Genomic DNA, 23,167 nt, shown 5'->3' on the forward strand with positions numbered 1-23,167 from the left:
AACCAGACGACACAACTATAATTTGTTTTATTATGTGCTTAATACCCCACTTTTAGTGATTTAATTAAGTTGTAGTTATTAAAATATCCATGCAGTGATAATTACATCATTCTCTTCGGTGTATGCTTTATAAATAAATAGTTAATCTCTAAGTTTTAATGATATATCTAATGTGAATATTAAACGGTACACTCACTAGATAAGAATAAGGTATGATATTTCAGTTCTTACAACCTTTCACTTGGAAAAAAAAAAAAAAAAAAAAAAAAAAAAAAATAGTCTGGTGAATTGAATTTAAAATTTTCTAGTTTTGTATTTTTACAGTATGTAATTTTTGATATTTATTATTTTGATTTATAATAATAAACATATATTTTGTTTTTTATTTTTCAGTGTTGCTAATTATTTTCTACGAAACTATTTTTTGAAGTTGTTTGAGGACGCGCCCGATTTTAATCCTCTAATTTAATAATAGTTGATTTTGTTTAATTAGTCCATTTAAATTATTACTCTAAATAATCATAATTTTTTTTTTTTTAATCTTACCAATATTATTATTTACTATTAAATTCTCTATTGTTATTTTTACAAGTTTTAATCTTTAATCTGTTGTCATCATGAGATTTCTTATCTCATAATATGATTCAGAGGTAACTAATAATTAAATAAACAGTAAATAATTATCAAGAAACTAAAATTAAAAAAATTTATAATTAGAAAAATTTTTTTGAAATTTTTATTTTTACTCCAATTAGATATTTTATTTAATATGATTTATTTGTGACATTAAATGTCATATTTTTCACTTTTTTTTTTTTTTTTTTTTTTAAGTAATATTTAAGTTTTTAACAATACACTAATAGAAGAATTTGTTTATATTTAATAAGCTTTATTAACTGTTAATAAATAATTTTTTAACATGATAGGATTTATTAAATATTTATTTAAAATAAAAAGCAAAAATAGCAATTTTCTTTTGACGCTTTTTATAATCCTACAGCGGGAATACATGATAATAATTCGATTCATTAAATAAATCAACGTTATTAATATTTAAAAATATAAAAGATAATTATGAGCTGTGATAGAATTTAGTAATTTACAATAAAATTTATTATAATGTAATTTAATTAATGCAAATAATTTATAAAGATGATTTTTATTTATAAGCAATCTTTAGATAATATGAAATTGCAAGTGGAACAAATTTACTCAACAAAATATCTATTAACTGTTATTAAATATTTGGTAACTATTAATAAATATATTTTCCTCCCAAATAAATATTTATTGAATGTTAAAAAACATTTTTTAAGATTTAATAAATTAAATAATTGTTTTCAATTTTTTTTTTTTAATTTCTAGATATAGAATTTTTTTATTGAAATTTTTTTTGTATAATCTTATAAAAAATTGACGGTTGTCTTTTAATTTCAGTGTCATTATCTATCTGATAATTTAAAAAATAAATCATCTTGTAATAAAAAAATTAAAAATTATATTTTGCTCATAACAAAAAAAAAAAAAAAAAAATTGAAAAAATTTTACAAATCAAAAAAAAATTATTTTTACAAAAAAAAATTTTTTTTATAAAAAAAAAAATTAACTTCTTGAATTATAGTTTCCCAATTAATATGAACGATTGAAAATTGATTAATTATAACTCGAATTTAAAACGATATAAATTAATAGGAAAAGTAAAGGCACAGTGGTCTCTCTTGCTGGAATATCGGATGTTCCATGTCCCCGTTTTCTCTATAAAGAAATAGAAATTTAAAAATAAAATTACTGATGGAAATTTTTTCAGTACTTTTGCTTTCTTTTTTGTTAAAAATATTAATTTTTAATTAAATAACTAATACCGATAATTTATTTCAGGAAAATTCAATTATTTAATAAAAGAATGGATTCTTCAAGTATCGACATTAAATTGAAGAAAACATCGACATTCATCTGAATAATACTGTCGATTTAAAGTGTCAAGATGCGGGAGGTGTTAAACGTGATCCCTTGGAGGCTACCAGGGATCTAAAATAATTAACTATAAAATTATTTAAGGACAAAAAACAAGAATAAGAAAAATAACTGAGAGACATTTTTTTTATATTTATTTTAATTCATACTTTCACTTGAATTTTTTAAGTAAAAAAAAAAAAATAACAAAAAATGTCTTTTCTATCGAATCTGAAGAAAGCATTCCACTTCGGTGGAAATGATGCTAAAAAGAAAAAACTGTACAATAATATTAAAATGGATTGTGATCCATCTGAATTTTGGGACATGATTGGAGAACTCGGAGACGGTGCTTTTGGTAAAGTTTACAAGGTAAATTTCAAACTAGATCATTAGACTTTTTAAATTATTCTAATACAAAATCTGGACATTTATTATGAGTAATAATTTAATTTTATAAGTTTTTTAAATTATAAATCAAAAACAATTATATATTTTTTAACTTAAAAATTGACATCTCTAAAATAGCCGATAGATGCGATTTTTTTTTTTTTTTATGAAAAAGGTACTAAACTGTAAACCGAACAATCAGTAAAAAAAAAAAAATGGTATATCATTTTAAATAAAAAAATTAATAAAAAACACCCAATAAAATATTTTTTTTTTAAATAAAATATATTTTTTGCCAAGACATAAATTATAATTTTAATTTTAAATTTTAGCGCCAATAGCTTTAAATTTTCAAGTAGTGATCAAAATTGTGATTTGTCTTAATTACTGCAAATTAAATAAATTTTATACCAAAAAATTAGTGTAAAAAATTATAAAAATTTTTAAATTGAGTTTTTTTGATTTATAATTAAAAATTTACTTTGTCATTCATAAAAAATGTAATTAAAAAATTAAATACAATTATTTCTCATTTTTAAATGAACATATTAAATATCCATAGTATTATTTTTAATATTAATCAAAAATATGTTATAATTTTATTCCAACATTTAAATTTCTTTTTTAAATCCTCTTTCGAGTTCATCAAACCAATTAACTATCAGATCAATATCTTGCAGAAACCTTATCTAGTACTCGTTCACTAAAGCTATGTTATGTTACAAATATTTATTCAATTAAAGTTTAATATTTGTGTCACCCAATAATCCGTTTATAAAAGTATTATTAAATGTACTATTCTGGTACAAAAAAAAAAAAAATAAAAATAATAATTTTAATAAATTACCATAAAATGTAAATTTTTTTATTTAGGCGCAACATAAACAGACGCAGCAGCTGGCTGCTGCAAAAATGTGTGCACTGGAAGGCGAAGACGATTTGAGTGATTTTATGATAGAAATCGATATTTTATCAGAGTGTAAACATCCCAATGTTGTTGAGCTACACGAAGCTTATTTTATCGATGGAAAATTATGGGTAAATTTTTTTCTTAATTTACAATTATTTATTTATTTATTTTAGTAATTAATTTTTTTTTCTGTTGTTTATTATTTTTTATTTAAATAAATATTATTTTTATTTTAGATGTTAATTGAGTACTGCGATGGTGGTGCTGTTGATTCGATAATGGTTGAATTAGAAAAACCATTGACTGAGCCCCAAGTATCCTATGTATGTCAACAAATGACCAAAGGCCTTACTTTTTTACATAAATCGAAAATAATTCATCGAGATTTAAAAGCTGGAAATGTTCTACTGACTATGGCTGGTGGTGTTAAAATTGGTAATATTTTTTAATTTATAAATTATCTATAAAATACAAGACAATGTTAAATTTACCATTAACTAAATTTTTTTTTTGTACAATATTAATTTAAATATTTATTAAAATAATTATTTAGCTGACTTTGGTGTATCCGCAAAGAATAAACATACGCTGCAGAAACATGATACTTTTATTGGTACGCCTTATTGGATGGCTCCGGAAGTTGTTTTATGTGAAACATTTCGTGATAATCCTTATGACTTCAAAGTAATTATTATTTAAAAAAAAAAAAAAAAAAAAAAGAGAGAGAGCCAAAAGAGTGCCTAAAAAATTTTTTTTTCTCTCCAACTAACTTAAAAATATTTATGACAATTAGATATGCAAGAAAAGTGTATAAAAAAATTTTTTATACGTCCTTTTGGCTCTGCGAAGCAAAAAAATTAGTAACGCGTTATTTATTATAAAGTATTTAATTAAAATAAATAAATAAAAATTTTAGGTCGATATTTGGTCACTTGGAATCACACTTATAGAATTTGCTCAAATGGAACCACCAAATCATGAAATGTCGCCAATGCGAGTACTTTTAAAAATTCAAAAAAGCGATCCACCAAAGCTGGAGCAGCCTGGAAAATGGAGCAAAGAGTTCAATGATTTTATTGCTAAAGCATTGATAAAAGATCCTCAGACACGACCAACAGCAGATGAACTTCTCAAGCATCCATTTATTAATCGCACACTTGATTCCAAGCCCATTCGGGACCTACTCTTGGAGTATAAAGCTGATGTTGTTGAAGAAGAGCTTGTTGATGAGGAAGCAGAAGTGAGTTTTTTTTTTTTTTTTTTACTTTTTCTTTACAAAAAATAATTATAATAAATTAGCTATCCTTGGAATTAAAATGTCAACTCCTCGCACGTTTTTTTTTTTTAATATGTAATTTCAAAATAGAAATTAATCATTTTTGCAACTTGAGTCTCCCAATCGTTTAAATATTTATAGTATCATTGTACTCACGAATAATGGACGTTATGATAGCTCGGAAAAATTATTTGTCAATAGTAACGATAATAATTTATTCATAATCCAGAGAATTTAATTTTTTATTGTTAATTTTTAATTAACTCTTGAGTTTTTATTAAAAATATAAATGAGTGAAGAAAAAAATTATTGATGTTAATTATTGATTTAATAATAAAAAAAAAAAAATATATATATATATATATACCATAGAAAATAAAATAAATATTTTATTTAAGATCAAGCAAAAAAAATTTCGGATAAAATTATATTTATGAATAAATTATTAATTTTTTATCATAAAAATATTATTATAAATTTTTTAAATTAAATAAAATTTAATTAGATCTATCTAATAAAAATTTTATAACGTCCATTCAACCTTGTAAATTATTCAAACATTTAGCATGTTAGGAAAAAATATTCGGGAGAGAAAAAAAATTTGTAAAAAGTTAAAATTAATAAAATAAAAAATGTAAAAATAAATGAACAAGCATTAGGCTTGTAATTAATTTTTTTTAGTTATTTTCTGAATAAATTATTTTTATAAAAATTATTTTACACGCTTGCGAAATAATAGAAGGCTAAGAAGGCAAAAAAACACAGAGAACAATATCAACGGATTGGTAAGCTGCTCCCGAGACAACAATATGTAGCATCGATGTTAAAAAAATCGTTTTACTTTATTGTTACTCTTTGCATTGGAAATAGTGATTGATTTATTAATAATCCTATTTTTGTACCTTGTAATTTTTTTTTTAATTATGAATATATAGCAATGATATATTTTTTACAAATTAAAATAATGTTCCTAATTAGATGTGATGAATAATGTTTTAGTAAAAAAGAGTTTATTATAAGCTGTTATTTTATTTTTTTTATTGGCTGCATTGTTAGATTCCTGACTTGATTAAATTAAACATAGTTAATTATTTTTATCAATGTTTAATGCATACAAAAATGGATAATTTTAAATATTTTTATGAATGTCATAATTTTTTAAATTTGGTTGTGCATGCGGCTCTCCCGGGCCTCACCAGCCCCATCAATCAAACTCTTGTCATCAGGTTAGTAGCTTCTTCCCCATTTCAATTTTTTTAAACTTCAATCTTCATTTTGGTAAAAAAATTTTATATTTTTAAAATAGTTACCCGAAATAAAATTTTTAGATGGTAGTAAATTTAGAAATTGGACAATAAAAATAATTTAAATAGTGGGAATAAAAATAAAATTTTAATTGTTAAAAATAATTATTTATTCTTCAATTTATAATATTGTTATGGAAATTAATTTTAAATATTTAATGTGAATGTTTTTAAATAATTTCCAGGGAATCGATGGATGGCGGTTGGCTGTCTAGGATTTTTATTATAAGATAGCTTTTTACAGTAGTTTCAATTTTTTTATTTTAATTGTATTTATTTTATTTTAGTTTTTTTTTCTTATTTTTTTTAGGAGCAACGCACGTCGCAGTTACCTCTGGAGTTGGACCAACTCGGAGATGATTCAACGTCGATGCGCAGCGACACCGAAATTAAACGTAAAATATTTATAAAATTTTATAAAACGTTACTGATGCCACAAAAGCGTATAATAAAAATCCTATTTTTTTTTTCTAAGTCCAAAAAAATTTTTAGTTTGAAAAAAAAATTTTTTTTGAATTTCTCGACGTTTCAGATAAAAATAAGTTAATTCCCAAAAAAAAATTTTTTATACCCCCTTATGGCTTCCGAGGTGGGTCTCGGGAGCCATAAAGGCGTATAAAAAATTTTTTTTTTGGTAACCGACTTATTTTTTCATAAAATGTGCAGAAATGCAAAAAAAATTTTTTCTCTAAATAAAAAATTTTTTTTGGACTTAGAAAAAAAAAATTTTTTTTTATTATTATTATACAATTAAAAAAAAAAAGGTTCTTATTTTTTTTATTATTATTTTTAGTTGTTGAAAGGGAGAATCTTGTGTCGCCGGAATCGCCGAAGAAAGAAGAAAGCAACAAACGTGAGATTAATCGTGAGGGTGAAAAAGAAGAAAAGAATAAAAAACTTCGTAAAGCAGAATCTAAAGAAAATATTGCTTCGTCTGTTGACAAAAAAACTGTAAGATTTATTTTGATAATTATTTAAATATTTATATATATTTTAAAATTTAATTAATGAAAATTTTTTCGTCCAAAGGCACCAAAACCTCCAGCATCGTGTGAATTAAGTGAACGTCGTTCGTCTCGCGACAAAGGACCAGCACCACCTCCACCGGCAGTGCGACAAAATAGCAAAAGCGAGGACACTGAGTGCACTGCTAAAGTTCCCGAAAAGTCGAGTTCTGGGGAAGCGAATGAGCGTTCATGTTCACTTGATGATAATAAGGACCAAGAAAAACTTAAACCAGTAGAAAATAATTTAAATATTTCCGCAGTGTCTTCAGTAGGGTCGATAGATAAAAAGACGACGGATGAGGTTGAAGATGCAGTTGAAACTAGTGTCAAGAAAAATGACTGTAAAGATGAGAGTAAAGAGAAAATTGAATCGGTTCTTAAGACTGAGGAGAGTTCAGAAACATTATTTACTCCGAAACAAGATTCTGCTGAAGAATCAAATAGGTGAGATTTTTATAGATAGATAAATTAATTTTATCGTAGAGCCATTGCTCTTTACTTTTAAGTTTATAAATTAAACAAATTTAATTTTTTACAATTATACAATGAAAGAAAAAAATAGAGGTGCGAGTTTTAGGTCATTTTTGAAGTGCCGTAAAAAAAAAGGCAAACAATATTTTTATTACACATTTTTCTTTTTTTGGCTCCCCGCTTTTATTAATCCTCAAAAATTACTCACGTCAAAATCTTTCAGCAAAAATTTCTCATGCAATAATTTAAAAAAAAAAAATTTATCACATAAATTAATTTGTAATAATGAAAATTCTAAATTTCTAAAAAAAATAATAAATTTATAAATTTTTTAATCTAAAAATGCGAAGAAAAAAAAATAAAAATTGAATTTTTGGCGGGTTTTTACAAAAAAAATTAAAAATTTGGCTAAAATTTCGCAGAATTTTTTTTTTTAAATCGTAATTAAAAAAAAAAAAAAAAAAAAAAATTCCGTTCAAGACCTTGTAAATTCTATCTCGAAGACTTGTCTAAAATAAAAAAAAAAAAAAAAAAAAAAAAAGTCGATTTTTAGAAAACGTGTAACCCATGTAATTTCTTAATTTACAATAATATTATCAATAAGATAAAAAAAATGAAATCCAACAAACTAGACAGTAAAAAATTTTGTGTTAAATATTTAACATTTTTTGTATTAAATTAACACAAAAAAGTGTTAAAAATTGAACACAAAAATTTTTTGACGCATTTTTTTACTGTGCAAGGTGTAAAAATTAGAATTTATACTAAAATGATTTTTTTTTGTCCAACAGAGCTCAAGAAAAAATACCAGAAAGTCAAAAATCCGAAAAACAACGTAGCAATAAAAACTTGGAAGCAAAACGTCGATCAATGGAAGAAAAACTGACAGCAGTTTTAGAAAAGCGTATTTCAATGGTATCAGACAAGTACCAACCTCCGATCGTAATCGACAAAAATGCAAAAGCAAGTTCTGTAGAAAATATAAAAACAGACTATGAGCAGCCTCCAAAGGCAGAATTAACAAAGAGCCGTAGTATTGATTCCTCAAGATTAGATTCTTCGGACAGTAAATTCGCTCCTGAATTCCCGAGTCCATTTTCTCAAGAGCGTGATTTATCAACAGTCGACAGATCGAATCGTGACTCAAATCTTGTTTCCGTAATAACGTCAACTCCAAACCGCAATGTCGGGAACCGGAGCACCTCGAGAAGAGACAGCGGTGACGTAGTAGTTATAACAGGAAAATCTCTAGACCTGGACGTTAGATCATCATCATCATCATCATCATCATCATCATCGACGACTGTCCGGATAACATCTGAATCTCCAGATTTATCTAATAGCTTAGCATCTAACATAAGTCAAGTGACTGTTGTAACGACTCACCCACCGGTTTTGATAGACGCAACGTCTACGCCTCCACCTTTGCGACCTCCGTCATCAGAAGTGGTGATTGTCGCCAATGAAACAAACAAAACTCAAGTAAACGAAAGCTCAACCGACGACGATGGCTTTACAAGCCTTGATTCACTGGAATATACGCCTCAAGAGCAGCCGATTGTTGTTACAGAAGTGTCCAAGCAAATTGGAAAAAAATTGGATGAATCTGAGGTGGTAATTGTTAGCCCGATTGTCGATGAACTCCAGGATACTAGTCACGTATCTGTGGTGACTGTTGGCGATGAAAAAGAACAGGTTAAAGACTCATCGATCGTTGGAATTAAGAACGTTATTAAATCTGGACCAGCTTACGGTAATTTAAATCATAAAATATTAATATCAAAAATAAGTGTGTTAAGGGAAATTTTGAAAAAAATCAAAAATATTGCATTTAATTATTGCAATGTATCATTAATTTTTAAATTAATTCATTATAAACAGGTAATAATTATTAGTTCAAATTAATGATTTTCAGGAAAATATAATCAGGGAAATAATTTTGAATTTATTAAACCGAAAAATAACAAAGATTATTTAATGTTTATCTTAAGATAGACTATCAAAGGAGTAGTAGTTGAACAAGCCGTAGTTCTGAAAAGCCGCAGTAGTTGAACACTCCGAAAGGAGTTGTTGAACTAATAAAATATAAGCTAGCTAAGGGTAATAAGGCCTAGTTAAGGGAGATTTTTAAAAAAATCCAAAATATTCCATTTAATTATTGCAATGTATTATTAATTTTTAAATTAATACATTAGCCATAAAATATAATCGAGTAATGGTGTAATTTTCACTATAAACAAACACAAAATTAAATTTTTTGAAAAACCTTGCTAATAAGCGTTATTTTTTTACTACGGTAGGGTAATAAGGCCCCGGTAGGGTTATACATACTGGAAATAGTTATACTATACTTGATAAAATTGGTATTATCATTTAAATTGAGCAACAATACTTTTTAAGATGTTGATAAAAATGATAACAATGATTTTAAATTATTAAATATTAAATTATAAAAAATGTTTAGCATTTACTGAAATCGTTTTTTAGGAATTGTTCTGTGCTACTTTAGTATATTTAGGATGATGAAATATAGAAGACAATGGAACGTTGTGTCGGGACTCTATAAACTTGTAGCGACATTTCTATGCTAGACGCTTCTACTTTTAGAAGTCTTTAGTTGAAGCGGTTATTTTAAATAGCATTTCTATCACTTAGGCTTTATTACCCCTTATTAAACATTTTTATAAAATTCAGATCTGTAACAAAAGTGAATAGAAAAAATTTTTCTTGTTTATGGCCTTTTGGCTCTAAAACAAAAAAATTTTAAACCCAAAAATTTAGAATTTTTAATTTTAAATGATAAATATATAATATTTATTACAGTTTATTTTTTTCAAATAATTATTTTAGGTACCACCGTGGAGTCTTCGGATGTTGATGAAGTAAATGATAATTTGAAGAAAATGAATGGTATTTCCAACAAACCAAAAGAATTAAAAACAAAACGAATCTCATCAGAATGTTACGACGGCTCGAGATCTCACAGTGACTCGAGTTCAACCCGGTCTCATACTCCTAATAAAAGTATCGATCGTTCGGATGCAGAGTCTATTTCAACGACAATTAGTCAAGACAGTCGTGGGTCTAATAAAGAAAATCACTTAGAATCTCGTCAATCGGAAGAAGTTGACACGGTTGTGCTGAGACGTAAGCCTGAGTACACCAGAGAGGTGACACGTACTAGAACGAAAGAAGACATACAATTGATGAATTTAAAGAAGAAAACACGAAAGAGAACGCGTAAATTTGAAATTGACGGTATTGTTGTCACAACAACAACTTCTAAGGTAATTTATGGTGATGACGAAAATGGACGTGTGTATGACGATCAAATATTCCGTAAGCAAGAATTGAGAGAGCTTAAAATGCTCCAAAAAATGGAACAAAAGCAGTTCCAAGATTTGACGCAAAAAGCTCAATTTACAAAAGACCAGCAGGAGAGAAAATTCGAGCAAGAGAGACAAATGTTGGAGCGCAATGCAGATACTGACTTGGAAAGTTTGGCTAAAAATCAGCGACAGCAAATTGAACGGGCTGAGGCTCAACAGGAGGCGGATTTACGTTTATCTTCCCGGAAAATTCGCGGTGAGCAGGATCGAGAATTGAAACAATTCCGTGAGGGCTTAAAGCAAGAGCTGAGACTTTTGAAACAAGAGGTTGATTTAATGCCAAAGGAAAAACGAAAGAATGCATTTAAAGCTAAAAAAGAAAAATTAGAAGCTGAGCATGAAGAAAGGGAAAAAATTTATGTTGAAAAATTGCATGAAAATCATGATAGTACATTGAGAAGATTATCTGATTCTCATCGTGAAAAAATAGCGTTAATGGAACGGCAATTTTTACAACAAAAGCAACAACTTATGCGCGCTCGTGAGTCTGCTATTTGGGAATTAGAGGAACGGCAGATTCATGAAAAACAGCAATTGTTAAAAAAACAACTCAAAGATATATTTTTTTTACAACGACATCAAATGCTTATTAGGCACGATAAAGAGTTGGAACAGATGAAACGGATGAATTTAAGGAAAGAAGAAGAATTGATTAAACGACAAACGGTTGAACGGAGAAATTTACCCAAGAGAATTCGTAATGAAATGAAAGCCAGGGAAATGATGTTCAGAGAATCTATGAGAATTTCTATTTCTACTACTCTCACTCCTGATCCAGATGCCGAGAGAGAAAAACTTAAAAAATTTCAAGAAAATGAGAAAAAACGGTATCGCGCTGAACAGCAGAGATTTGAGCTTAAACACGCGAGGCAGTTGGAAGAAATGCGAGCCCAAAGTGATGCTACTATTAAAGAGCTTGAGCAGTTGCAAAATGAGAAAAGGAAGATGCTGATGGAGCATGAAACAATGAAACTTAAAGAGCAGGAGGAAACTTATACTAAAGAGCTCAGGGAGTGGAAAGCTCTGTTGAAACCTCGAAAGCAGGTAATATAAATATGTCCATTTATTTCTTCTTTATTTTTATTTATTTTATTATTAATTCAGTTTTTTAATAGAGTGCTAGAGGATTATCAGAGACTTTAAGGTAGTTTGGTAGCCAAATCTTACATTAGGGTAGCGCAAAAAAAAAATTATTTTTTTTTTGTTTAAAATAAAAACCCCCATTGACACTATAAGAGTCATCATGAATATTTAAATTTTTTTTATCGTGTTTAAAATTAATATTGTCAACTTTTTTTTTTTATAGGATACCTCAATCATTGTTTTTACTTATGTAATTTAATTAATTAACTTTAATTGCAATAAATTTAATTATTATTATATCAACTTAAAACCAACAGGTCGAATTTATGTATTATTGACAGCGCCAAAAATTCAAACAGCCGATTATTGACAGATCTTTTATTACAATTAAATTTATATTAACAATAATTATTTTTACTATTTTAATCATTTTATTATTATTTTGTTTTGTATTATTTTTATTTTTAAATTCATTTAAGACCTAGGCTATTCTATATTTTTTAGCAATTTTTTCTAGTCTCAAATCGCGTTACTGATGCCATAATAAAAATCTTATTTTTTTCTAAGTCCAAAAAAATTTTTTTTTGAATTTCTCGACGTTTCAGATAAAAATACGTTGATTCCCAAAAAAAAATTTTTTTTTATATGTCCTTATAGCGTCTGAAAGGCGATATGTTGGAATTTTATAGATAAATCTATACTCTAATGCACGTAAAAAAAAAAAATTCCTAAAATTCCTGAAACAAAATGGTTTGCAGATACTAAACTACCTTAAAATAAACCCGATAAATAAGTTAATTAAATAATTAACCTGTTGTAGAATTTAGAGGCGGAACTGGCAAATGAAGTAGAAGCATGGGAGTTACGTTACAAAGATTACCTATCGTCGTGGCATTCCCGCATTTCTCTTGATACTCTTACACAGAGAACGATGTCAACAACAGACATCTGGAAACTGTCCCCAAAACTTACACGCTCCTCTCCTAATTCACCGACTCCTATCAGTATCCCAAGAGTAACACTCAGAAATGGCTCAGAAACTAATTCCATAGCTGGAACACTGTCCAGACCTTCCAGTGTTGTCTTCCCGCCATCTCGCAAATAATCCTTATCTATTAAATGGCTTATTATGTCCTGCGTCTTAATATTATCTGCTTTTTTTCCTTTTTGCTTATTCTAATATTTGTTGTGCTTTATAAATTTATTTTATTGTCAAATATTTAAACATATATGTATAGATTATTATTGTTATTAGTTTAAGTTATTTAGTGTGATCAATGTCTCGCAAAAAATGGGTTTTTCTTCGTTTAGATTTTGTTAGAAAAGTCGCTTGTGGATTAGAGGGGAATATTGCAATTTAATCAATTTTATTTAAAGCAGAAAAAAATTTAGATTTATTTTATGTCATAGTTTTCATGCTTATTTTTTGTGTTTTTGTTTTGGGAAAATATTTAGTCATTTTTGTTGTATTTAAAAAAAATTCCTTTTGAAATATGAATAGAGCAAAAACAACGGAATTGGCAAATAAGTGAATTTTTAATTTATTATATAGAAGGTTAGTTATATTATTTTCAAAATTTGTATACAAAATTTTTTATCTCTGATCCACAAAAAAAATTTTTTTAAGTCTACAGTTGGAAAATTTTTTTAATTAATAGAGTTATACTTCTTTTGGTACAACAAAAATTTTTTTTTGGGAAACAATGTACTTTTCAAATTTATAAAAATGATGAAAAATTTTTTTAATTAAATAAAAAAATTATCACAAATTTTAAATTTCAAAAAATTTTTATCAAAATTAATTTCAAATTAAAAAAAAATTTTTTTTATCATTTCTGTGCATTTAATTAAAAGAGAACACACCACTGTGATGATGAAAAAAAAAAAGGTGATTTTTGGGAATTTTTTTGACAGGAAAAATAACGAAATTTTGAGATCGGGTTTTTTTTTATTTTATTAAGGGTGCATTAAAGATTATTACCCTAAATTTTTTATTAAAAAATATTTAATCATCACAAAGTTATCAACAATCTCATAGAGCACAATTTTAAATTTTTTAGAGAAAAATTTTTATTTTAAAAATAAAATAAAAATAAAAATTTTTTGTAATAAAAATTTAGGGTAATAATCTTTAATGTTCCCTTAATAAAATAAAAAAAATTTGATCCCCAAATAAATTTATTTTTCCTTGTAAAAAAAATTCCCAAAAATCACCTCTTTTTTTTTTTGATCCTCAGCGGTGTTTCCCTTTAAAGTAAAAATACGTTTTTTTCCAAAAAAAAATTTTTTTGTACGCCCTTATGGCCCTCAGTAGGTACTCCGGGTGTATTTTTTTTAATATAGGGGTGGGTGGGGCAAGACGGCCCACCTGGGGCAAGATGGCCCACCTCAAAAATTGACCAAAAATGTATTTTTCCAATATTTTTTCATCATATTTTTGAGGTGGCCCATTTTGCCCCCCCCCCCCCAAAAAAAAATTTTTTTTTTTGCATTTCTGCCCGTTTCAAGCATAACTACGTCGATTTTCCGAAAAAAAATTTTTTCAAACAATTTCAAAATTTTTTCGACAATTTAAAAATTTTTTTTTCTTACGCCAAAGAAGTATAACTTCTGACTCGTGCATAAATCCACAAAAAATTAAAAAAATTAAATTTACAAAATATTAATTGATAAAAAATTTTTCAGAGATTGGAAGAAATATTTGTACTACAATTGGAAGAACAAGAAGCAATATTCGGTCCAAATGCAACTCCATTATGCCTACCGTCAGATCTTCCGGATTTAACTCACCATACAGCAGGTTCAACGCGAAGTTCACTGTCTTCCGTAAGCGAGGGTTGAAAAAAAAAAAAAAAAAAAAAAAAATACACATACACTTTTATTATGAAATCACTCACCAAAAAAATTAATTATAAATATTATAAATGGCATTATAATCACATTGTTCTTCCATTATCCAGTGGTTAGCCTTTTGATTTATTTTATTTATTATTTTTTTTTATTTTATTCACCAAGTTGATTATTATTTTGGTATGAAATTAAATAATAAAAAATTGTTCTTCCTAATATTATTTTTATAATATATGTTAATTAAGAATTTAATAAGACTTTGCAGTTAATAGTTGTTGAAATAAGAAAAATTGTAAATATATAATGTTTTTTGAATTTTTAAAATCGAAAGTAAGTTAGGGTACAAAAAAAATATTCAAAATATTCCGCCTGAATATTTTTTTTGTATCAAAAATTATAATTATAAGAATTCGTAACAACGAATTCATTTAATAATTTTAACTGTCTAAAAATAATGTTCGATTATTGATTTTTTGTACGGTATTAAATTCCAAAAAAAATAGTTGAGCATTTACAATTTAATTATTATAATAATTCAATAGATAAATATATTAATATTTATTGTCTATTTTAATAATTAATAAACAATTTAAAGTTGTTTAATAATTCATTAATAAATCGATTACTAACGCTATATTCGTGTGAATGATTCAAATGCATTATTATATTTTCTTCTTAGAAATATATTTGCTGTATACGTGTATGGGACTAAAAAAAAAAAAAAAAAAAAAAAGACAAAAAGTGATTATAATAAAGTGAGTGTGAATGTTTTTAAATAATCCATTATTACATATTTTCAGTATATAAAATTGTAGGATCTATTCTCTAAAATTATTAAATATATGGGAATAAATTTTTTGTAAATATATTGTTAATTTAAGTTCTTCAAATAATTTTTTTTTATTAATCTATTAAAAAATAAGGTTCCTTTTTTTTTTTTAATTTTTTTTTGTTAAGTATTTTTCTATAACAGGAAGTGGTTTTGTAGCCGTCTTTTTAATCTCCAAATGTTATTAAAACAATTAATGATAAAAAAATTTTAAGTCTTATAATTATTATTTAATTTAATTGCTTTTACTATCATGGAAATAATCCTTCAATCATTAATATAATTTAGTATTAATTTATTATTTTTTAATTATTATAAAATATGTAATATATCTTTTGTTTTAAAATTACTTCATTAACAAATTATTTTTTTTCATAACATCAAGTTGATTTTTTTTTAATTTTTTTTCAAAGAAACATCTTAATATAAAACGGATTTTATTTTTATTTCCTTACAAATTTTGAAGACTAAAATTGTTTTTATATTAAATAAAATTTTAATTAATATAAATATAATCGAAAAAATACGAATTCAATTTTAATAGATTTTTATTAGGAAATTTTTTGCGAGAAAAATTTTTTTTAGATAGTAGCTTGTATAATCTAGATTACAATGAGTATAATCCAGATATCACCCAGTATAATCTGAATTAATAATAATAATAATAATAATAATAATCTTTGATTTTTATTACGTACTTTTCAAAATTTTAATAATTTATTTTATTGAAAAATTATTTTTTAAAAAATTAAAAGAAAAAAATTTTAAAAATTACACATGCAATTTAAAAAAAAATTTTTTTTATTAAAATTGAATTAAAGAAAAATAATTAAAAAATTAAAAAGGTCGGCTAATTTTAGTATTATAATTAAATAATAAAATAAAAAATGTAATAATTTAATTATTTACTTATAATAAAAATAAATATTAATTAAAAAATTAATATTATATAAAAACTTAAATAAATTGTTTATAAAAATTTTTATTAAATTCTTCCCTTACTTAAAAAAAATTTTAATATAAAAATAATTATATCAATAATCTTATCTTTAATTTTTAAATATTGTGTGGTACGTGTGACTTCTGGTGGCTTTACAGCAAGGTATATAACTAAACTCGGCTTTGGGCGTATTATATGTGTTATTATATATGTTTTCGAGGCAACAATAAAGAGACAAGCTCTTGAGTTTTCAGCAAAGTAGTGCGAAAATTTTTTTTTGCCTGATGAAATATTTTTTTTTAGTTTGCGAAAAAAATAAAAAACTAAAAATGAATGGAGATATTGAGACGAATGAAAGGAAAAAAAATAAAAGTTTGTGTTATTGGTGCCGAAGCAGCTGGTTTGTGTGCAATCCGGCATTTTTCAAACGACCTGATTTCTTTTGAACCCGCGGTATTTGAACAGTCGGAAGTAAAAAACTCAAGCGGATCTTGGTCATCCTATACATTCCAGTATGTATAAAAATCTCAGGTAATATTAATGAAATTAATTTTTAATTTTTAATATGAGAAGTTTATTATATTAAAAAAATTAATACTGAAAAAAATTTTTTTTATTTTATTTATTTAATTTATATGCCAAGCTAATATAATAAGCCTAATGGCAAGTACAAAAATGTAATAATTTTACCTCAACTTCAAAAAATATAAAATATTACAGACATTAAAAAAAAAAATTATTTTGAATTTTTATTTTTCCCGCTAAAATAAATTTTGTCTATTAAAATCATTTAGTTCATGTTTTTTTTTGCTTTGAATTTTATTTAATTTAAATAAATTAACTATAGTATACTTTAGTTGTTTTTTTATTCTCCCGAATAATAATAATAATAATAATAATAATAATTTAAAATTAAAATTTTTGAAATTTTTGAAACTTGAAATTTTTAAAAAAGTTTTTGTTTGATGCATTAGAATTAATTTGCCTCTACAACTGATGAATTTTCCGGACTTTCAACGCATGGACCAAACTGAACCCAGTTGTGGAACTCATGAGCAAGTTTTGAAATATTTGCTAGATTATGCTGAACATTTCAACCTTTATCAATTCATTCAGGTTATTATTAATTTTACTAATTAAGTTTCGTAAATATTACTCCTGAAATCCTGGAGACAATATTTTTCTAATTCTTTTAATTGTTTTCACATTTTTATCTCGCGAATTTAACAATTGTGTTATTTTATTTATTTAAAAATTATTTTATTAAATTATTAATAGTTTAATATGAAGATCATAAACGTTGAACCGATTTTAAAAGACGAAGATTGGCGCAAAACAGAATGGAAGGTAACAATAAAAAATTTAAAAACTGATCTGGTCAAAGAGAATAATTTCGATGCCGTTTTAGTTTGTAATGGGTGAGAGGTGAAAATATTCTTTAAATAAATTTACTTTTCACAAACACTCGTAATTATTTTTGATTTTTTGTCACAGACATTATTCGGAGCCCAAAATTCCGAAAATTTCGGGTATAGAAACATTTTCAGGAGATGTGATGCACAGTCATGATTATCGAAGCCCCGATAAATATTCTGGAAAAACCGTTATTATTCTGGGAGCTGGTCCATCTGGTATTGATATTGGTATTGAAATCACTGGATTTGCAATTCATGTTTATTTGAGCCACAATGGCCCTCGGTAATAAAAAAAAAATTTAAGAAATTTTTTAAATTTAAATATTACACTAGAAATTTAAATTGCGCGCCACGCGCGCTTTTTAATTTTTAACCAATATCATTTTTTCTGTAATTTTTTTTTCACAAAATTCTTTACTTTTTTTATTACATAAAAATGGAAAAACTATTTATTTGTTTAAAAATTACAAAGGGAATTTTTATTTATATTTAGAGATTTTTTAAATTAGGGGAGAGTGGGGCAAGACGGCCCACCTAAGCCAGTTTTTATTTTTTGTGGCTTTCTACTATCAAGTGGATTTACTCTCGTCCAACTTTAACTCAATTCACCGGAATTTTTCGAAAGTTTAAAAAAAAAATTTTTTTTTGGGGCAAGATGGGCCACCTCCAAAATATGATGAAAAAATGTTGGAAAAATAAGTTTTTGGTCAATTTTTGAGATGGGCCATCTTGCCCCATGTGGACCGTCATGCCCCACCCTCCCCTATATTAAAAAAAATTTTGTTTTTGTTTTCTTCATAGATTTTCATGTTTTTACTATTTTTATATTGATTGGAGCAAAAAAAAATTTTTTTTGGGGGCAAGATGGGCCGCTTCCGAAATATTGGAAAAATAAATTTTTCGTCAATTTTTGAGATGGGCCATCTTGCCCCACCCTCCCCTATTATAATTTTTTTTTCTTTAGTTTAATATAAAATAAATTTAATAAATTGTTTAAAATTTTTTAAATAATTTTTTATTAGATTTCTCTATCAGGCTAGTAACCACCGACTTATTTTCAGAATTTCAAGCGCTTTACCAAAAAATATGACTGAAATTACAAGAGTAAAGTTTGTCAATGGCAATGAATTTCATTTAACAGATGCCACAACTGTTGTTGCCGATGATTTGCTCTATTGTACGGGGTATAACTTCTTTCGATTTTTGGATGAAACTTGTGATATAAAAGTTGATAATGATCATGTTAATACGTTCTTTAATCATTTAATTAACATCAAACATCCAAAAATGGCTTTTGTGGGGATTCCATTTAAAGTCATACTTTTTCCAATGTTTCATATTCAGGTAATAACTAAATTATTTAACAATAAAATTTTTCCACATTCATACCTTCAAATTTAACAATTATTCTTTATAAATATAACATAATTTAAACCACTTTTATAATTTAGATGATAAATATGAAAATATATCATGTAAGCAAACTATTCGTAACGTGATTGGTTGAATATATCATAAGCATGAAAATATATGCAAACTCTACAGTCGAAGCGCGCGCAAATTTAAATTCTAGTAGTATAATTATTTTAAATTGGAAAATAATTTTTTGTAAATAATAAATTATTATAAAAATCATTTTTTTTATTTTTTCTTTGCAGGTTCAATATTTCTTACAGCTTTTAAAAGGACAAGTTACATTGCCGCCTCTAGAAAATATGACAGAAAATTCGAAGCTTAAAACCAAAAAAGCTCACGCTCTGGAAGCTCTTCAGTGGAAATACAACGATGATTTAGCGGACGCCGCTGGAATTGACAGACTTCCAAAATTCTACGAAATTGGATTTTCGGAGTGGTCTATCAAGAGAATAGAAAATTTATTGCGATACAAATATTCAAAAATAGAAATCATAGATGATCAAACAGTCAAAATTTCCATTTAATTTTTGTACAAATTTTTTAATCTTTCGTATGCAAATTTATCCAATCTTTGATGAGCTGAACATCAGTATAAATTCCCGGGGAATTTGATTGCGCACAATCGTCCCCCCAGGATGTGATTCCAATTAGAATTTTATCTCGATTGAATAATGGACCGCCGGAATCTCCCTTTTAAAATTAAAAAAAATTTTTTTAAATAATTAAAATTTTTTTTAAAGATAAATTAAATTTTTTTATGAAGAAAAAATCTATTAGATTACCTTGCATGTATCTCGACCACCTTCCTTGAAACCGTAACACAGTTGCCGAGGGGTAACTGTAAAAATATTTATATAATCGGCTACGCATTCGTCCCAATTGACTTTTGGCAAAAGTACCATCCTCAGTGTATCTGATAGTACATTTTCAAATTGAACCTGGTGTAATTAAAAAATACGAATTAGACAATACTTATTGGTTTTTTAGTTTAACAATTGCATGCCTTAAATGCTAGCGCAAATTTTTTATTGTTTTTTCACAATTAAAAAGTTTTAAAATAATTTAAACATCGTCTTAAAAAATTTTTTAAATAGTCTTAAAAAAGTTTTAAAAAAATTTTTCAAGACTATTTTAAGACAAGCTAACAGCGCTGAGCCCCGGAACATTAAAATAGAGTTAAGTCTTAAAAAAGTCTTAAAATTGTCCGATAATAAATTTTCAAAAATTTCAAATTCAATTTAAAAAAAGCGTACTCAAAAATGTAGCGGTTAGAAAGTCGTAAAATCGTCTAAAAATTAATTTTTATAACAAATTTCAAAAATCTTCTCAGAATTTTTTTTGGTGTCTTAAAAAAGTCTTAAAATAACTTTGGTTCATGTCACTAAGATCTTAAACAACCGACAATTTTGTCGTTTTTTTTTTTTTTTTACACGAGTAATCTCTAATTACAAAATTGCTCATTTTTACAAAATTAATTTTTTCTCTTAATAGGGGAGGGTGGGGCAAGACGGTCCACCTAAGCCAATTTTTATTTTTTGTGGCTTTCTACTATCAAAAAATTCAAAAAAAAAAAAATTTTTTTTGGGGCAAGATGGGCCACCTCCAAAATATTGTAAAAATAAATTTTTGGTCAATTTTTGAGGTGGGCCATTTTACCCCAGGTGGACCGTCTTGCCCCACCCTCCGCTATATGATACTAGAGACATACTTATTTCGATTTATTAAACTTTTGATGCTTTCTTACATCAAAACCTCCCCATCCAATAGCAACTCCCCAAGTAACATCAGCATCATCTTCAGGCAGTGTGATTGGCTGGGATAAAGAGCTGAATTTGAACTTCGGCTCAACTTGAAATACAGCTACGTCATAATCAGAATCCAAACTGCTGTAATTTTCATGAGACACGATTTCGGTTAGTTGATGAATTGACCCGCCAGTTTCTCGGTACTTTGATCCACTTCGCACTGTGTAGTTTTGTACTGATGCAATCGATCTTAAATCATTATTATCTTTTAAATTTATTTGTTAGCAATTATATTAAAATTGAATGAATTTTTAGCTTTGAAAAAGAAGGATTGCAGATATTAATCTCTTTTTAAAAAAAACATGAAAGTTAAAATAAAAGATTACTAAATTTATAACTCACGATGTAACACAATGAGCAGCTGTGATACCCCATTTAAAATTTATGATTGTGGCGCCGCAGATATGATTATTATTTAGCCGTAGAGATAACTGAAAGTAATAGTTATTACGATAATACATGCGGATATCATTTCAAAGAGTGTCTTTTATTACTGTTGAATTACTTACCGCAAACGGCGTTATTTCTATATCAATATAATCGCTTTCAGCACTATTTGATTCATTTTCATGAGTTACTACGATTAAATGGCTTTCAGAGATTTCTATTAAAGACAATAAATTGTTTTCATAAAAGTAAGAATAAATAAAAAATTTACATTCATCTTTCTTACAAAGTGAAAAAAAGTATCTTTGCATTGAATTGTTGAGATTTTTTTTTTTAAATATAATTTGTAGAACCAAAAGAGCGTATAAAAAAAATTTTTTTTGCTCCAATCAATATAAAAATAGTAAAAACATGAAAATCTATGAATAAAACAAAAACAAAATTTTTTTTAATACAGGGGAGGGTGGGGCAAGACGGTCCACCTGGGGCAAGATGGACCATCTCTAAAATATGATGAAAAAATATTGGAAAAATACAGTTTTGGTCAATTTTTGAGGTGGCCCATCTTGCCCCAAAAAAAAAATTTTTTTTGCTCCAATCAATATAAAAATAGTAAAAAAAATGAAAATCTATGAAGAAAACAAAAACAAAATTTTTTTTAATATAGGGGAGGGTGGGGCAAGACGGTCCACCTGGGGCAAGATGGCCCACCTCAAAAATTGACCAAAAATTTATTTTTTCAATATTTTTTCATCATATTTTAGAGATGGTCCATCTTGCCCCAAAAAAAAATTTTTTTTTTTGGTTTCTTACGTAGATTTTAATTTTTTTACTATTTTTACATTGATTGGAGCAAAAAAATTTTTTTATACGCCCTAAATCATTAATAATGTTTTTAACAAACAGAAAAAAAGTCTATAAATTTTTTATGAAGCTATTTGAATTAATTGTTTCATTTTTTTATTATTATTAATTGTAAATTTACCACAAATAGCCTTAATTGATAATTTTCTTTTCGGAAGTAAATTATTTGCATAAAAAAAAAAATAAATAAATAAATAAATAAAACCGATGATGCATTTTTTAGAATTTAAATCTTTAAATCCGTAAATGAAATATCAAAAATATAAAAAACAAAACATATGGCTTTTTTTTTTTCAATAAATTTACAGTCGGAATTTAAGGCACGTTAAAACTAATACGGTTTAAATTGTTTACTCATAACTGGTAAATTTTCAAATAAACAAACACATTATTCATCACTAAGCTGATAAGAAGCCATAAATACAACTAGAACTATTTAATACTTATCAAACAAAATCATTGCTTACGAGTGATTAACAAACATAATAACAAAGTATTTTCCATTATTCTGTGAAATGTTCTTGTCAACTAACTGTTCACTGACTAACGCCGATTTTTTCGATATTTTACATAGTACACGTGTAATAAAATTACTATTATTATATAAAGTAAACTTATAAATGTTGATAATAAAAAAAAACGTAACGAGTTTGACGTAAATAGCTTAGTCTTATCAATACCGAACATATGTATGTATTTCATTCTTATTTTTCGTATTTCGTAATAATTAATTTACTTTTTAAATGCTACGTTATAATTTATAGGCTATGAAGAATAATTTATTACCTTTATATTTATTATTTAATCAATGTATAATTTGTCAGACAATTTAATCAGTGTATTGAAAATACAGATAACAATGTATTCTTAATTATTAA

The 23,167-nt window shown here is 26.0% G+C and overlaps 3 protein-coding genes across 7 annotated transcripts; 2 read left to right on the forward strand and 1 right to left on the reverse strand.

Annotated features, from left to right (window-relative positions):
* Position 1: 1 nt before the first annotated feature.
* Slik (Sterile20-like kinase) lies at positions 2 to 14,849 on the forward strand. Of its 3 annotated transcripts, none has more exons than XM_074258278.1 (13): positions 2 to 210; positions 1,879 to 2,325; positions 3,217 to 3,381; positions 3,490 to 3,688; positions 3,807 to 3,937; positions 4,170 to 4,493; positions 6,144 to 6,228; positions 6,627 to 6,784; positions 6,863 to 7,284; positions 8,103 to 9,064; positions 10,162 to 11,744; positions 13,285 to 13,338; positions 14,469 to 14,607. In XM_074258278.1, the coding sequence occupies exons 2-12, from the start codon at positions 2,167 to 2,169 to the stop codon at positions 13,309 to 13,311; spliced, it is 4,215 nt and encodes a 1,404-aa protein (XP_074114379.1). In that variant the 5' UTR covers positions 2 to 210; positions 1,879 to 2,166; the 3' UTR covers positions 13,312 to 13,338; positions 14,469 to 14,607. The 3 variants fall into 3 exon arrangements, with proteins under 3 accessions (XP_074114379.1, XP_074114378.1, XP_074114377.1); XM_074258276.1 differs by having other exon boundaries at positions 5 to 210; positions 12,604 to 13,338; positions 14,469 to 14,563; XM_074258277.1 differs by lacking the exon at positions 13,285 to 13,338 and having other exon boundaries at positions 3 to 210; positions 14,469 to 14,849.
* A 1,685-nt stretch (positions 14,850 to 16,534) lies between these two features.
* On the forward strand, positions 16,535 to 19,757 carry LOC141537428 (uncharacterized). The gene is given in 7 exon segments (XM_074258421.1): positions 16,535 to 16,875; positions 16,877 to 16,933; positions 17,377 to 17,518; positions 17,681 to 17,820; positions 17,897 to 18,100; positions 18,879 to 19,161; positions 19,476 to 19,757. Coding segments are annotated over 7 exon segments (1,248 nt in total). The 5' UTR covers positions 16,535 to 16,735.
* A 16-nt stretch (positions 19,758 to 19,773) lies between these two features.
* Positions 19,774 to 23,103, reverse strand: LOC141537429 (trypsin-4). Of its 3 annotated transcripts, none has more exons than XM_074258423.1 (6): positions 22,757 to 23,103; positions 21,548 to 21,642; positions 21,381 to 21,469; positions 20,978 to 21,227; positions 20,016 to 20,171; positions 19,774 to 19,923 (listed from the first exon to the last, which is right to left on the reverse strand). In XM_074258423.1, exons 1-6 carry the CDS (start codon positions 22,791 to 22,793, stop codon positions 19,774 to 19,776), a joined length of 777 nt encoding a protein of 258 aa, XP_074114524.1. In that variant the 5' UTR covers positions 22,794 to 23,103. The 3 variants fall into 3 exon arrangements, with proteins under 3 accessions (XP_074114524.1, XP_074114525.1, XP_074114523.1); XM_074258424.1 differs by lacking the exon at positions 22,757 to 23,103 and adding an exon at positions 22,644 to 22,684; XM_074258422.1 differs by lacking the exon at positions 22,757 to 23,103 and having other exon boundaries at positions 21,548 to 22,343.
* Positions 23,104 to 23,167: the final 64 nt, after the last annotated feature.

The sequence above is a fragment of the Cotesia typhae genome, unplaced genomic scaffold, assembly GCF_013202065.1.
Source record: "Cotesia typhae breed Kobodo isofemale line unplaced genomic scaffold, CoteBio_Ctyphae scaffold_91, whole genome shotgun sequence".
In the NCBI taxonomy this organism is placed as follows: Eukaryota; Metazoa; Arthropoda; class Insecta; order Hymenoptera; family Braconidae; genus Cotesia; species Cotesia typhae.

What these genes read in the sequence shown, in the direction of transcription:
- Slik (XM_074258276.1), top strand. Translation starts at nt 2,167, where the DNA reads ATGTCTTTTCTATCGAATCTGAAGAAAGCATTCCACTTCGGTGGAAAT. An exon ending in GGCTGGTGGTGTTAAAATTG is followed by an intron (nt 3,689 to 3,806) that starts GTAATATTTTTT and finishes ATAATTATTTAG; the next exon opens with CTGACTTTGGTGTATCCGCA. An exon ending in TGTTGAAACCTCGAAAGCAG is followed by an intron (nt 11,745 to 12,603) that starts GTAATATAAATA and finishes AACCTGTTGTAG; the next exon opens with AATTTAGAGGCGGAACTGGC.
- LOC141537429 (XM_074258422.1), bottom strand. Translation starts at nt 21,736, where the DNA reads ATGCAAAGATACTTTTTTTCACTTTGTAAGAAAGATGAATGTAAATTT. An exon ending in GCTGCTCATTGTGTTACATC is followed by an intron (nt 21,228 to 21,380) that starts GTGAGTTATAAA and finishes TAATGATTTAAG; the next exon opens with ATCGATTGCATCAGTACAAA. An exon ending in GTGGTCGAGATACATGCAAG is followed by an intron (nt 19,924 to 20,015) that starts GTAATCTAATAG and finishes TAATTTTAAAAG; the next exon opens with GGAGATTCCGGCGGTCCATT.